The sequence below is a fragment of the Neoarius graeffei genome, chromosome 17, assembly GCF_027579695.1.
Source record: "Neoarius graeffei isolate fNeoGra1 chromosome 17, fNeoGra1.pri, whole genome shotgun sequence".
In the NCBI taxonomy this organism is placed as follows: domain Eukaryota; kingdom Metazoa; phylum Chordata; class Actinopteri; order Siluriformes; family Ariidae; genus Neoarius; species Neoarius graeffei.
This window is the reverse complement of record NC_083585.1, coordinates 27,459,347-27,473,178: the sequence shown is the minus strand read 5'-3', so window position 1 is coordinate 27,473,178 and position 13,832 is coordinate 27,459,347. Positions and strand designations below refer to the sequence as shown.

The window sequence follows — 13,832 nt, the reverse complement described above, 5'->3', positions numbered from 1 at the left end:
TCTGTGGTATTCTAAACAATCATATGAGTTCAACTACGGATACATGTGAATATTAAAGAATATGATGTAGAAATGAGGGCGGCACGGCAGTGTAGCGGTTAGCACTGTCGCCTCACAGCAAGAAGGTCCGGGTTCAAGCCCCGTGGCCGGCGAGGGCCTTTCTGTGTGGAGTTTGCATGTTCTCCCCATGTCCGCGTGGGTTTCCTCCGGGTGCTCCGGTTTCCCCCACAGTCCAAAGACATGCACGTTAGGTTAACTGGTGACTCTAAATTGAGCGTAGGTGTGAATGTGAGTGTGAATGGTTGTCTGTGTCTATGTGTCAGCCCTGTGATGACCTGGCGACTTGTCCAGGGTGTACCCCGCCTTTCACCCGTAGTCAGCTGGGATAGGCTCCAGCTTGCCTGCGACCCTGTAGAACAGGATAAAGCGGCTACAGATAATGAGATGAGATGATGTAGAAATGAACGAAAATATACACAAAGACTCCAACGGTATGTCTTAAACATCAACAAGATCAGCTGTGAGCTCCTGCTCACTTACGTATCCCCCCGCTCTCACTTATATCAGAATGCAAGCAATCGAAGGAACAGGACACTTATTATGAATGTTGACTTCAACAAATAATTCACTCTGAAACAAGTAAGTAAAGAGCCATGTCTCTCCCCAGGGATTTCAAATAGCATCCTGGTAAACTGTCATTTTGAAATAGCATTCTGCTTCTTGAAATAGCGTCAAAATCCACCCTATGTTTCGTAAATACATTCAGTCAGGAAACAGGAAGTCGATGTGGGACAGACCTGAAAACGGTATACACGGTATAGAAGCCCAAGCTGAAGCTCGGTACCAAATATCAAGCAGTTATGATTTGTAGTTGCTGAGAAAAGTGTTAGGAAAATTTTGTAAATCCACCCTATATGTTTCATAAATACATTCAGTCGGTAAACAGGAAGTCGATGTGCAACAGACCTGAAAATGGTATGCATGGTATAGAACCCCAAGCTGAAGTTTGGTACCAAGTGGCTATGATTTGTGGTTGCTGAGAAAAAGGGTGTTTCGGACGGATGGCGATACGGACGGACAGACGTAAAAAAACCAGTATATCCCCCCTCCTTCAGAGCAGGGGTATAAATATGTCTTATCGAAATCATTTAACTCCATGGCAAACCAAGCTTTCTGCTGTTAATCTGGGACAGGCGAGTTGGAGACTTACAGAAGTCACTGTGCCGCCGCTGACGGTGGTAGGTGGAGGCACTACGCTGGGGTTTGTTGTGGGTGGTGGAGGCCGAGCTGGATGATGAGGTGGAGGAGTGTTTACTGGTACCATTGGTGATCGGACTGGGTCGAACTCGCGCTAGAGATAAAGTACTACTCGATCTGGACTCACTGCTATCCTGTAAAGGAAAATGGGTAAGTGCAAGTGCTACACATACAGTACATACACAAAACAAAACATGTATGATTTCAGGTTCAGGAATCGCAGGATTTTTACCTCGGTCCTGCGGCTCAGCAGCAGGTAAGTAGCAGTGATCTCATTGTACTTCTGAGTGGTCAGTGCTTCCCTGATCTCCTCACGGGAAAAGCCCATCCCTATCATTACATCTGGGAAGGAGAGAATAAGGAGACTCAGATAATAGAAAAAAAGGAAAAAAAAAAGACAAAGGCATGCAATCAAGCAGTAAAAACAAACCCAGCTCCCAGTGATCCACCATGCTAGTTTTAGTTCAGCTCAGAGCAGTTTACATGAAGCACAATCTACATAAAACTACAGAGACGTGCTAAATATTTGATGAATTTGCAGGCATCAGTTACTGTAACTAAAAGGGCACTCAGTAGAGCGCATACCTCCGCCAAGCCACAGTCGGATTTGCATTAAAATCCAAAATCAATTGTTTCTTGGTCCACGGCCTACCTTTCCTCAAAATTTAATCAAAATCCGTTCACTACTTTTTGAGTTACATTGGGAACAGACAAAACACACACACACTGAGGTGAAAACATAACTTCCTCCCACATAGCTGGCAGAGATAATAAATGCGTGTAAAGAGAGTGAAATCTTGTGGCCCATTGTGGCTGCTTGTGTTTTCCCCCCATAAATTTTAAAGATAAATTTTGAAAATCTTAGTTTACCTCTAGACGATCACACCAATAATATGATTAATTCTCTGTACTGAACAGAGGACTGCAACGATAACTAAAACCTTTTAAAACACCCTTGACCCACGCGATGAACACCTCAAGCAGAATTTAAAGCTCAAAGGACTATATCAGGGTCTGCGGAAGCATGCTCAGTCTCTTCAGTGGCAAAAACAGAGATGTCGAGAACTCTCACCTATCCTCTCCGGGTCATTGTAGTCCTCCACAGGCTCTACATGTGGCTTCAGCTCATCTGCTTCATAGCCAACATTCATCCACTTATCTTTCATGATTTGCTAAGGGAGAAGCAGATGACAGTATGTTACACTAGACAAGTCAAAATGTTTGTAGCCTTTAGCCTGAGACTTGTTAGAAACCAGTTTAGAGATGAGAATGTTTTAGTTTGGTGATATTAATTTGGCAAATTGAATCCGGTAAAACAGGCTTGTTCCGTTTGCAAACTTATGCTGACTGCATCAGCTTCAAGCATTTGTTACTTACTGATTGCGAAACCAATAGAGCTTAGTCTGCCTGCGTTCCTCTATCATCAGGGCCTATGTTCTATTTTAATTCCTGTGGTTTGTGAGTCAGTGGGGCCTGCTGATACCACTTCTATGTGGTACTAAGTATAAAAACAGCCTTGGATCAATGGTGGAACACACAGAGGTGGACAGTAACAAAGTACATTTACTTGAGTACTGTACTTAAGTACACTTTTTGAGTATCTGTATTTTACTTGAGTATTTTTTTTGGAAACTTATGACTAACTTCACTACATTTGAAAGGCAAACATCGTACTTTTCACTCCACTACATTTCTATCAAGCTCCTCGTTACTATGAAGCAGCTTTGAAAGTGGATGTTTTTTCTTTTCGTTTATAAAATATGATTGTTTTTTTCCCCCCACAGGTGACACCGAGTGAGATCAGTAATCACTAGGGTCACGTCACGTCCACAGACTGTATAAAATCAGGTTCAATGATTTCTCCGCAGCGTTATTTAACATGATCAGTTGATGGCAGAGTGGAAGGAGGTGGTTCTTCTGGGGAATGCACACACTTATGGCTTTACCTAGAACCCATGTTTCAGTTTTCTGAAAGGATTAAAGATTTGTTTCATTTTAAATGTTTGCTTTGTTTGCCGAAAACAAAACCACATCACGGCCTACAAAAACTCGCCGTCCAACCTGCGGAAGCATATTGAATTATGTAAATGTTTTATTCCAAGAGAAAGCTTGCAAAGAAGTTGTCTGTGCTTTTAGAGCTAGTGATAACATTGCAATAGCTATGCAGTCTGGTTAGTCAAATGACTTTCCATGGATTTGCCCGCCAAGTTGCCATCGCCTTGCCCACGGCTAACGTTAACACATAGCTAGTTAACATGGACACTGTTAGGCAGCATGTAAAAATGGAGTTACGCTAACATGAATAACGTTAACTTATCTGAAGTCCTTTAAAAAATGTGTTTTAGTATAATGTTGCCAAATAAACAGAATGTAGAAATGTGTTTATCTGTGGCAATAATACAACAACGTGTTGACAGAAAATGTACTTTTAATACTCAAGTATTTTTAAAAGCAAGTACTTCAGTACTTTAACTTAAGTAAAAATTTGACTGGACAACTTTCACTTGTATCGGAGTAACATTTGAGCACCGGGATCTGTACTTTGACTTAAGTAATGAAGTTGGGTACTTTGTCCATCTCTGGGAACATATCACTCAACCTCATTGTGGCAGCGGGGGCGTGGTCAAGCACCGGTCTGTGACAGGAGGGCGGAGTCGGGGAAGGTAAGTGGCAGATTCACTTCACCTGAGAGCAATTAACCTGTGTTTGTGTGTCTTCCCAGGGACCGCGCCCTATTTAGGGAGGGAGAGCGAGAGCAGAGGAGATCTCTCCCGAACCAGACACCTGTGTGTGTGTGTGCGTGTGTCTGGTTGAAACCTCTTGTGTCCCCTGAAAAGTGGAAACAATTAAACTGTTTGTTGAACCTGATCTCTGTCCTGCCGTCCTCTGTGCTCCACCCACACCTAGGGAAGTCTACAGTGGTGCCGAAACCCGGGAAATGGAGCACCAACCCAGCAGCCCCATGGAATCCTCCCCGTTCACCGACCTGGTCCACGCCCTCGCCACGGCTCAGCAAAGCCAGCACCAGGCGCTCATCACACTCCGAAAGGAACAAGAGCGGCGCTTTGATGCCCTGGTGCTGGCCCAGCAAGAAGATCGCAAGGCGTTCCGGCGTCTCCTCGCGTCGGCGGGGCCCACCAGCGCTCCGGCCGCGGGCCCGTCTCCCCTCACCTTAACTAAGATGGGCCCGCAGGATGACCCCGAGGCTTTCTTCACGTTATTCGAACAGGTCGCTGAAGCCTCGGGGTGGCCGATGGAGCAGCGCGCGGCGCGCCTCCTCCCCCTCCTGACGGGAGAGGCGCAGCTGGCTGCACTACAGCTCCCCGCCGATCGCCGGCTGGCCTACGCCGACCTTCGCCGGGCTGTCCTTCAGCGCGTGGGGCGCACGCCGGAGCAGCAGCGCCAGCGCTTCCGCGCGCTGCGGATGGAGGAAGTCGGCAGCCCGTTCGCGTTCGGCCAGCAGCTCCGGGACGCCTGCTGGCGGTGGCTGAGGGCCGAAGATCGCGACGCTGAGGGAATCGTCGATCAGGTGGTACTGGAACAGTTCATCGCCCGCTTACCAGCAGGAGCCGCGGAGTGGGTCCAGTGCCACCGCCCGGCGTCGCTGGATCAGGCAGTCGAGCTGGCGGAGGATCATCTGGCGGCTGTCTCGGCGGCAGGACAGCGGATGTCGACATCTCTTCTCTCCTCTTCTCTTTCTCTCTCTCTCTCCCCTCCTTCTGTGTCCCGTCCTCGCCCCATTCCCCCACCGCGGAGGCGGGGGCCGGCACCACCCCTGCCGGCCCGCCGCACCCGCGGTGCCCTCCCGTGTCTCCCTTCTGTGTCTGTCTCTCCCCCACCTCAGGTGAGTGAGCCCCAGAGCACCGGTGCAGAGGGGAAGCCCGGGCCGGTTTGCTGGCGCTGCGGGGAACCGGACCACCTTCAACAGCAGTGCACAGCAATGGAAGTGGGCGCGGTGGTTCGGATCCCCGACGCGCCAGAGGCCGCCCTCGATCGGGCCGGAGCGTATCGCATACCGGTGAGTATCCAAGGGGCTACATATCAGGCATTGGTGGATTCTGGTTGTAATCAGACCTCAATTCGCCAAAGCCTGGTTCAAAACGAGGCATTGGGGGGAGCACAAGGGGTGAAGGTTTTGTGTGTGCACGGGGATGTTCACAGCTACCCTTTGGTGTCGGTCCACATTATTTTCAGAGGGGAAAAATTTATAGTGAAGGCGGCGGTTAATCCTCGCCTTACCCACTCGTTAATTTTGGGGACTGATTGGCCGGGATTTCGGGGTTTAATGACGCGCCTAGTAGAGAGTGGGTCCTGCCAGTTGACAGGGGGAGGTCCCGGTGTCGTTTTGGCGGGAGCAGCTGTCGCGGAGCCGTCTACGTCATCTCCGCGTCAGGGTGAGGAGCCACCGGCTCCTCCTCTCTCTATTGGGGAATCCCTCGCGGATTTCCCATTAGAGCAGTCGCGAGACGAGACTCTGCGGCATGCGTTTGACCAAGTGAGAGTAATCGATGGTCAAACGCTCCAGCCGAACGCCACCCCGTCCTTCCCCTACTTCGCGATTATGAAGGATAGATTATACCGAGTGACGCAGGACACTCAAACTAAAGAGCGAGTCACGCAGCTTTTGATTCCAAAGAGCCGCCGGGAATTAGTATTCCAGGCGGCTCACTTTAATCCCATGGCTGGACACTTAGGGCAGGATAAAACACTAGCCCGAATAATGGCCCGATTCTATTGGCCGGGGATTCGCGGCGATGTCCGTAGGTGGTGTACGGCATGCCGCGAATGCCAGTTAGTAAATCCAGCGGCCATTCCAAAAGCGCCGTTGCGCCCTCTACCGTTAATCGAGACCCCGTTTGAAAGAATTGGGATGGATCTCGTCGGGCCATTAGATCGGTCAGCACGAGGGTACCGCTTTATATTAGTTCTAGTGGACTATGCAACGCGATACCCGGAAGCAGTGCCTCTGCGCAATATCTCAGCACCACTGTAGACTTCCCTAGGTGTGGGTGGAGCACAGAGGACGGCAGGACAGAGATCAGGTTCAACAAACAGTTTAATTGTTTCCACTTTTCAGGGGACACAAGAGGTTTCAACCAGACACACGCACACACACACACAGGTGTCTGGTTCGGGAGAGATCTCCTCTGCTCTCGCTCTCCCTCCCTAAATAGGGCGCGGTCCCTGGGAAGACACACAAACACAGGTTAATTGCTCTCAGGTGAAGTGAATCTGCCACTTACCTTCCCCGACTCCGCCCTCCTGTCACAGACCGGTGCTTGACCACGCCCCCGCTGCCACACTCATTTACTCTGTATATTTTCTCAGATTTAAATAAATAAACAAATAAACAAACAAACAAACAAATAAATAAATAAAGGGAAACCATGGCCTAATGGCTAGAGAAACAGCTTTGGGACCAAAAGGTTGCTGGTTCAATTCCCTGGACCAGCAGGAATGGCTGAAGTGCCCTTGAGCAAGGCACCTAACCCCCAACTGCTCTGGGTATGTTGTACATGCCTCTGGATAAAAGTGTCTACTAAATGCCTGTAATCTAATGTAATGTAAAAAATAAATGCATATGAAAAACGAACAGAAAATAAGCAGCATCAAAAACGAAGAAGAGTCTCTTATTTTCACAAACTTATAATCTTCAGTACTTAAAGCAGATATGCAGAGCCTTTATTTTTAAATAAATTTCTGAGTGGATAGTATCTCCATCCTTGACTCTCGTATGCTGCATAAATGGGAATTAAAAATATATATTTTTGAGAGTTAAAATCAACCGCAAAGTTGGTATTCGAGCTGCCCCGCTGAGCCAGCCAGCCCTGAGTGCGTGACGTCACAGCGGTAACCGGTTTTAAGGCCGAGGCCTTTTACAGCTATAGACCAAAGTCATATAAATAAACATTTATGGTGAAAGTAAGAAATCCCGTTACCGACTTGCTCAACTAAGACTGATTTGATTTCATTGATTGTGGGTTGACTCTCATTAAAACAGGATGGGTGTTATAACTTATGCAACACACATGTACATGCATGCATTTTCACTGATAAAACGTAAAAGGCTCATTAAATAATCAGATGAACTGAGACAATCACATTCTGAAGCAAATTAAATAATCTTATACCGGTAACTTAAACACACAATACAAGTTACATGTATTCATCTAAATGCAGGGAAACAAACGCATTGTTTTTGTTGTTTTATATCCAAATGAGAGTCGGAGCTTACCCGTCTGTGTTCTCGCTTCTTGAAGACTGATCTTATGGCCAATTGTTTTGAAACAATCTGACTTTCAGTTGTTCGTTCAGTTCTCCGTTCATTTGCTTCTTCCATGTAAGGGCGAGATGGCAGCAATATCCAGTTTAGAAATCAGACAGCTGCTCCACTCATTCTCCATTTTGTCCATACAGAGTACTCTGCCATTACTGCTCGGCTCAGGCAATTACTAAAACCCAGAATGGAACGTCACCGGTTTTAGCAACAACCACGGGGAGGTCACTGCCCGAGCGATATGTCCTATCCCATTCCATCCTGAGTTTGACCAACAACCCTCGGCTCACACTCCGGGAGAACTGGTGCAACTGAACTCACTTTCCTTTTCTTGTAGTTTTCTTTTCCTTTAATTGTTGGTCCTGCACCCTCTTTCAATACGGGTTTATAGCCAACGCTCTTCAACAGATCAGAGGTCTCGTACGAGTCTTCAGTAAATGTGCAGAGCAGAGGACAGACCACTTCATAGCCGCCCAATGTGTCCATGAACTTCTCGCAAAACGCATCCAAATCTTTGCAGTTTGAACATTCTTGGGCCATGAATGCAACGTAAATCCACCTTCTGGCGTGTTGCTGCACCTGCCAGCAACAAGTCTATGTGGCATGGCGATAAATTAGCTCAAAATGGAGGATCGGAGTTGCAGTCAGCTCTGTGTTTTAGTATAGCGGAAATGGCGATGAGACCGATAGACTTCCTGCTGTGATGTCACAGATCTCAAGGTCATTCACTCAGACTGCTACCTATATAAATCACTTTAATCGCAAAAATTACTATATTAGGTTTATTGTTCACGCTTAAAACTATTCCTGTGCCATTCTTGAGGTCTCGAGGCGTTTATAAACGAAAGTGAGGCCATGGCTCTGCATATATGCTTTAATGTTACATTGGCTGATGTCCTGAAAAATAATGACTAGAGTGCCTTTATTGCATTTGGCTCTTTTCTGGTAGTAAAAGTCTTCAATAGCAGTACTTAAACAGTACTTTGTACTCAATAGTATAAAGTAGTTTACTTCCTTATTTTTGCAATTTTATTTAAAAGTAGTACATTATTCTCTACCAAAGAATATCAAGGCAGATAATCAGTAGTTGAAATGTAATCCAAATCCAGGATATTGCACATATTAAGTCATGTAAAAGATTACATTATTTATGAGCGAATCACTTTTTTTTTTTTATAAATATTCTGCCAACAAAGCTTGGCTTGTATGCCACTGAATACGGCATCATTTGTAAAATTGCAAAACTAGCAGTAACTCTAGTAAGCTGCAGTGTGTCCTCCTTACCTCTAGGGTACAGCGCTTAGCAGGGTTGAGTACCAAGAACCTGCGCAGAATACCCTCACAGTCAGTGGACATGTAGAACGGCACTCGATACTTTCCCCTCAGCACCCGCTCACGCAACTCCTAATAAAAGAGAAAGAGAGTCCAGCCTTCTATTCAACACATCATCTGACCAAACCTGTTGCTGCATGGCTTCAGGCACGGCAAAACCAAACAAAACAGAGCATGCCTGACCTACATCACGAATAACCCAACAGACAAAAGCAGTTCATGAGAGAGTCGTAATAAGTACTCAGAAATGCTTGGAAAAACATCCAGAAAAAGTGTTTTACAAATGCTTTGTTAAATCACTGCAGTCAGACACCGTTTCAACCATCTTAGAAGGAACAGAGTTTAGCAAGGGCAAAAAACAGGCCCAAGGCAGCCAGCTGGTCAGATTGCATTACGTAAACATCACAAATAACGCATGATCCACAACCTTTTCAAATGTGTGCGGAAAAATCAAGGAGAGAACTTTTTCACCTTGAGGTTCTGGCCATCAAAAGGCAGCGATCCGCTGACCAGTGTGTACAGAATGACCCCCAGGCTCCAGATATCCACCTCAGGCCCATCATATTTCTTGCCCTGAAAAAGCTCAGGGGCGGCATACGGGGGGCTGCCGCAGAACGTATCCAGCTTATTGCCCAGCGTGAACTCGTTACTGAAGCCGAAGTCTGCGATTTTAATGTTGGAATCGGCGTCGAGCAGAAGGTTTTCCGCCTGAGAGATGGTAATGGAGAGAGAGAGAAGATAAAATGCCAGGAATAATGCATGTGATGCAAGATCTGAAAGTATCCGCAACATGACATGAAAAACAAATGTTACTTTCAAAGAAACAGGCAGCAGTGGAATCAATAATAACCTTTAGATCCCTGTGAACAATCTTCTTCTGATGACAATAGTGAACTGCAGATACAATCTGAAACACAGAAATACAAACAGAGATGAAAGATGATATTAAAATCAACATTAACACTACCATCCAGTCATCTCTTGGAATAAAGAAAGATAAAGAAAATTTTCCATTTCCTACTAACAATATACTGAATAAGCAAAACGTACACTCAGACATTCACGTAGAATATAAAGAACGCTCAGAGGTTTTGGGCAAAGCCTCGGAGATTAGACGGCTGTGTAATTTACCTGTCGAAATTTAGCCCGTGCCTCCTTTTCCTTCATTCTCCCATGGGCCACGAGGTAGTCAAACACTTCACCTGTCACATAGGAGGAAGAAAAATGGTTTATCAAGACAGCATATTATACAATACCTTTCTACAGCACACCAATTTAAAAAAAAAAACTGGAACATGAACGTGCAAGATAAAAAAAAAGTGCACATTTAGTAAATAAATACACTAGTACATAAATATACACCCTAGTAAAAATAATATACACTTAATGGCACTTAAAATATCCTGAGCTTTGCTTAAGTATGGAAATATATGCATTAATAAATACGTCCTTAAAATATTTAAATATCCTTGAGTATATAAATCACAAATACGAGCAAATAGACTTGAATCATAGTTAACATTTTTTGGGTGGATTCCCCCCCCATTTAAAAGTAGAAATAAACAGAAGATTTAGAATTTTAAAAAATTTAAACCAAAGAAATGAAAAAAAATGTTCAATATCTTGAACACTAAATATTAATGATTTTGCACTGTTTCTAGGCCACTGAAGCACTTGTTTAGACAAAAGACAAGTTTGTACATTCATGTACATGTTTCTAAGATTCTACTTTCCACTCCAACCGATCATCTCATCTCATCTCATCTCATCTCATCTCATCTCATCTCATTATCTGTAGCCGCTTTATCCTTCTACAGGGTCGCAGGCAAGCTGGAGCCTATCCCAGCTGACTACGGGCGAAAGGCGGGGTACACCCTGGACAAGTCGCCAGGTCATCACAGGGCTGACACATAGACACAGACAACCATTCACACTCACATTCACACCTACGCTCAATTTAGAGTCACCAGTTAACCTAACCTGCATGTCTTTGGACTGTGGGGGAAACCGGAGCACCCGGAGGAAACCCACGCGGACACGGGGAGAACATGCAAACTCCGCACAGAAAGGCCCTCGCCGGCCACGGGGCTCGAACCCGGACATTCTTGCTGTGAGGCGACAGCGCTAACCACTACACCACCGTGCCACCCTCCAACCGATCATATAATTTGTAATTTAAAAAGGTAATAAATTTGAAAATAATGCAAATAGAAGCATTTTCACTAAGAATTTTGGATCCAATTCATGTAATGTTGAAAGTACAACTAAGATCGTTTAATGCACATTAATACCCACTAACGTGCAAAAGAAGGGCCGAGTTCAGGGCATGACTGATATGACGCACACATTAATTGTTATGCACGTCTGTGTGCCAGGAGTGATGGGGAAATATAGGCTATGTACATGCTTGAGCTTGTATATGACACAACTGGAGGTGGCACACAATCGTAATAATGGGATGCTGTATTTGTTCTGTATTCACATGTACATGTGAGAGCATGTTTTTTAGTTTTTAAACTAAATATTTGGTTGGAAAGCACTGGAAGAGTGGAAGTCAGAGATCTGCAAAGGATTTTTTTTAACATTCAATAAACACGCTGAGAAAAACAAACAAAAAACAAACAAACAAACAAACAAACAAACAAACAAACAAACAAACAAAAAAAACAGTCTGTCAACTGCACTTTCCAGTAGATGGAATAATACTATAATTATTATGAATTATGAAATATACTATAATTATAACTATACAAGATGGAAAAGTACTATAATAAAATTACGGGAATCTGTTAGACAGTCTTTAAACAGTAAATGTAATGTTAGCATACAGTGTATGTAAATATAATATCAACCTTTAAAATACATATACAATTTTTTTTCCAGTAGAAATCTGTAGAATACTGGTTGAAATACTGATCAATTCTTTTACTCAATACGGAAGTCATGAATGTTTATGGCATTTTATAAACAGGATCTGGGCTTTTAGCAATGTACATTATATTCCTGTTTCCCTTTAAAGCTAGGGTAGGCAACGTTGGAGAAACAAGACTAAGCCAGATTTTGAAAGTATCCAACCAAAAAAAAAAAATAAATCCCACAATCTCTCCCCTTCAGGCCTTTTTCCAAAGTCACTCCTCCCAAACACAAACACGCACTGCCTGACTACCTGACTACTGCTGGAGGACAAGTCCACAAGAGACAGCATTGGGGAGAGGAGAATGGTGCGTCATTGTCATATTTAGCTACCTCATATCTCATTCACATGTAAGAAAACACCTAACATGATCATAATTAATGTAAACAACTAACATAGCTATTGTTAGTGGTCAAAGCTGTTGACTAGATCACTAGCTTTAGCAATAGACAGGCTTGTAGTACTCGAGTCCGACTCATGCCCTAATTTTAAGGACTCGTGACTTGACTGGGACTTGAGCACTGATGACTCGGACTCGTGCATTAACTGCATTCGGACTCGTAAATTGGAGACAAGGACTCTGATTTTTTCTTTATTTTTTGTAACATGCCATAATAATTTGGCATAAGATATTTATATCTACATTAATTTTTGTACCAATTTTGTGCAAGAGTGTCACACCTGTCCGCATGCATCAGATAGACTCTCAGGCGCGCTCCGGACAGCGTGCGTGCCAAGCGGACTCTTGCGCGTGTGCGGTAAACGACTCGCTCCTGCACAGGATTAAGGCACAATCAGTGCGCCGATATAAAAACTGTGAAAACACATTTACTTTGCGAAGTATTGAGTTACGTTGCTGACACATTACCGAGCCTTATTTCCTTGTTTGGTTTCCTGATCCCTGATTTCCTTCTGCACTTACATGCGTCTCCCAACCATCTCTGACAGAATACTTCACACTCCCTGACAAAGAGAATCACATTCACCTGTTCATGTGTCATGTTCAGGAACAAACTAATGTTAATGGTGCTGAAACAGACACCGTCAAATGGTGTGGTTGGAGTTTTGTTCTCGGACTCGACTCGGATCAATAGTGGACTTGACTCAAAATTTTTTTAATGACTTGGACTTGAATACTGGGGACTCGAGACTGGACTTGAGGTTTAGTGACTCGGCTACAACACTGGCAATATGTCTGCAATATATCTGCCTTGTGGAAGACTCAGTCATGCACAATGAGTGCACAAGCAGAGTGCATGCAGGTAGGCAGGTAAGCCATCCAATCATTTCATTCCGACCAAATGAAATGATTGGACAGGCTTTTTACAGCCCTGAGACTGCCACAGATAATGGATTGCTTTTTCTCTCCATTTCTAGAGCATTTGATTTGTTCAAGCAACAAAAAATGCTTCTAAAATAAATTGCCTACCTTCGCTTTAAAATGTCAAATCTTTGAAATATACGTTTTGATACTACATACAATAAACAGACAAGTCACAGTGGGATCGACATTGGAATAGTGAGGAGAGAAAGGAAACAGAACCATAATATAGAGAATTATTAAAAGAGACTCTACGAAATCGAGAGAGAAAGGATGACAAACGGATGGAAAGGGACGACCACATTTCAACAAATTAAAGAGAAGCCATGTGCTTCTCTCCCCAAACAGCATCAGCTTTTAAGTGTTGATGTGCAGTACAGTATTCTAACAATGCCACCAAAATGAATGCGCCATGCATGGAAAAACAAAAGATAAAGCAATACTCAAGTGTTTTTGGTTTAAAAGCGGAGTTTGTAATTTAGTACACTATAATAGCTAAACATTGATATCTGTCAGTAGTCAACACAACAAATTTGACCATGCTCCCCAATACTGCTGTGCATTTTGTCTTATTAATTGAAGATTGTAAAAAAAAATTCGATTAATTACTATTAATTGTGCAACCTTAAAGCATATACGCAGAACCATGGCCTCACTTTTTTATTTATAAATGCCTCGTACGAGACCTCTGATCTGTTGAGGAGCGTTGGCTATAAGCCCGTATTGAAAGA

At 44.1% G+C, this 13,832-nt stretch overlaps 1 protein-coding gene across 3 annotated transcripts in view; it reads right to left on the bottom strand.

The window, feature by feature from the left end:
• Nucleotides 1-13,832, bottom strand: part of mark4b (MAP/microtubule affinity-regulating kinase 4b) — a 102,378-nt gene that overhangs the window by 17,657 nt on the left and 70,889 nt on the right. For all 3 annotated transcript variants that reach the window (XM_060943938.1, XM_060943936.1, XM_060943937.1), the window contains exons 6-12: nucleotides 9,998-10,068; nucleotides 9,717-9,773; nucleotides 9,338-9,574; nucleotides 8,819-8,938; nucleotides 2,330-2,429; nucleotides 1,490-1,599; nucleotides 1,211-1,391 (exon numbers count right to left, since the gene is read on the bottom strand). In XM_060943938.1, coding sequence (XP_060799921.1) covers nucleotides 1,211-1,391; nucleotides 1,490-1,599; nucleotides 2,330-2,429; nucleotides 8,819-8,938; nucleotides 9,338-9,574; nucleotides 9,717-9,773; nucleotides 9,998-10,068 — 876 coding nt within the window. The remainder of the gene's footprint in view (nucleotides 1-1,210; nucleotides 1,392-1,489; nucleotides 1,600-2,329; nucleotides 2,430-8,818; nucleotides 8,939-9,337; nucleotides 9,575-9,716; nucleotides 9,774-9,997; nucleotides 10,069-13,832) is intronic.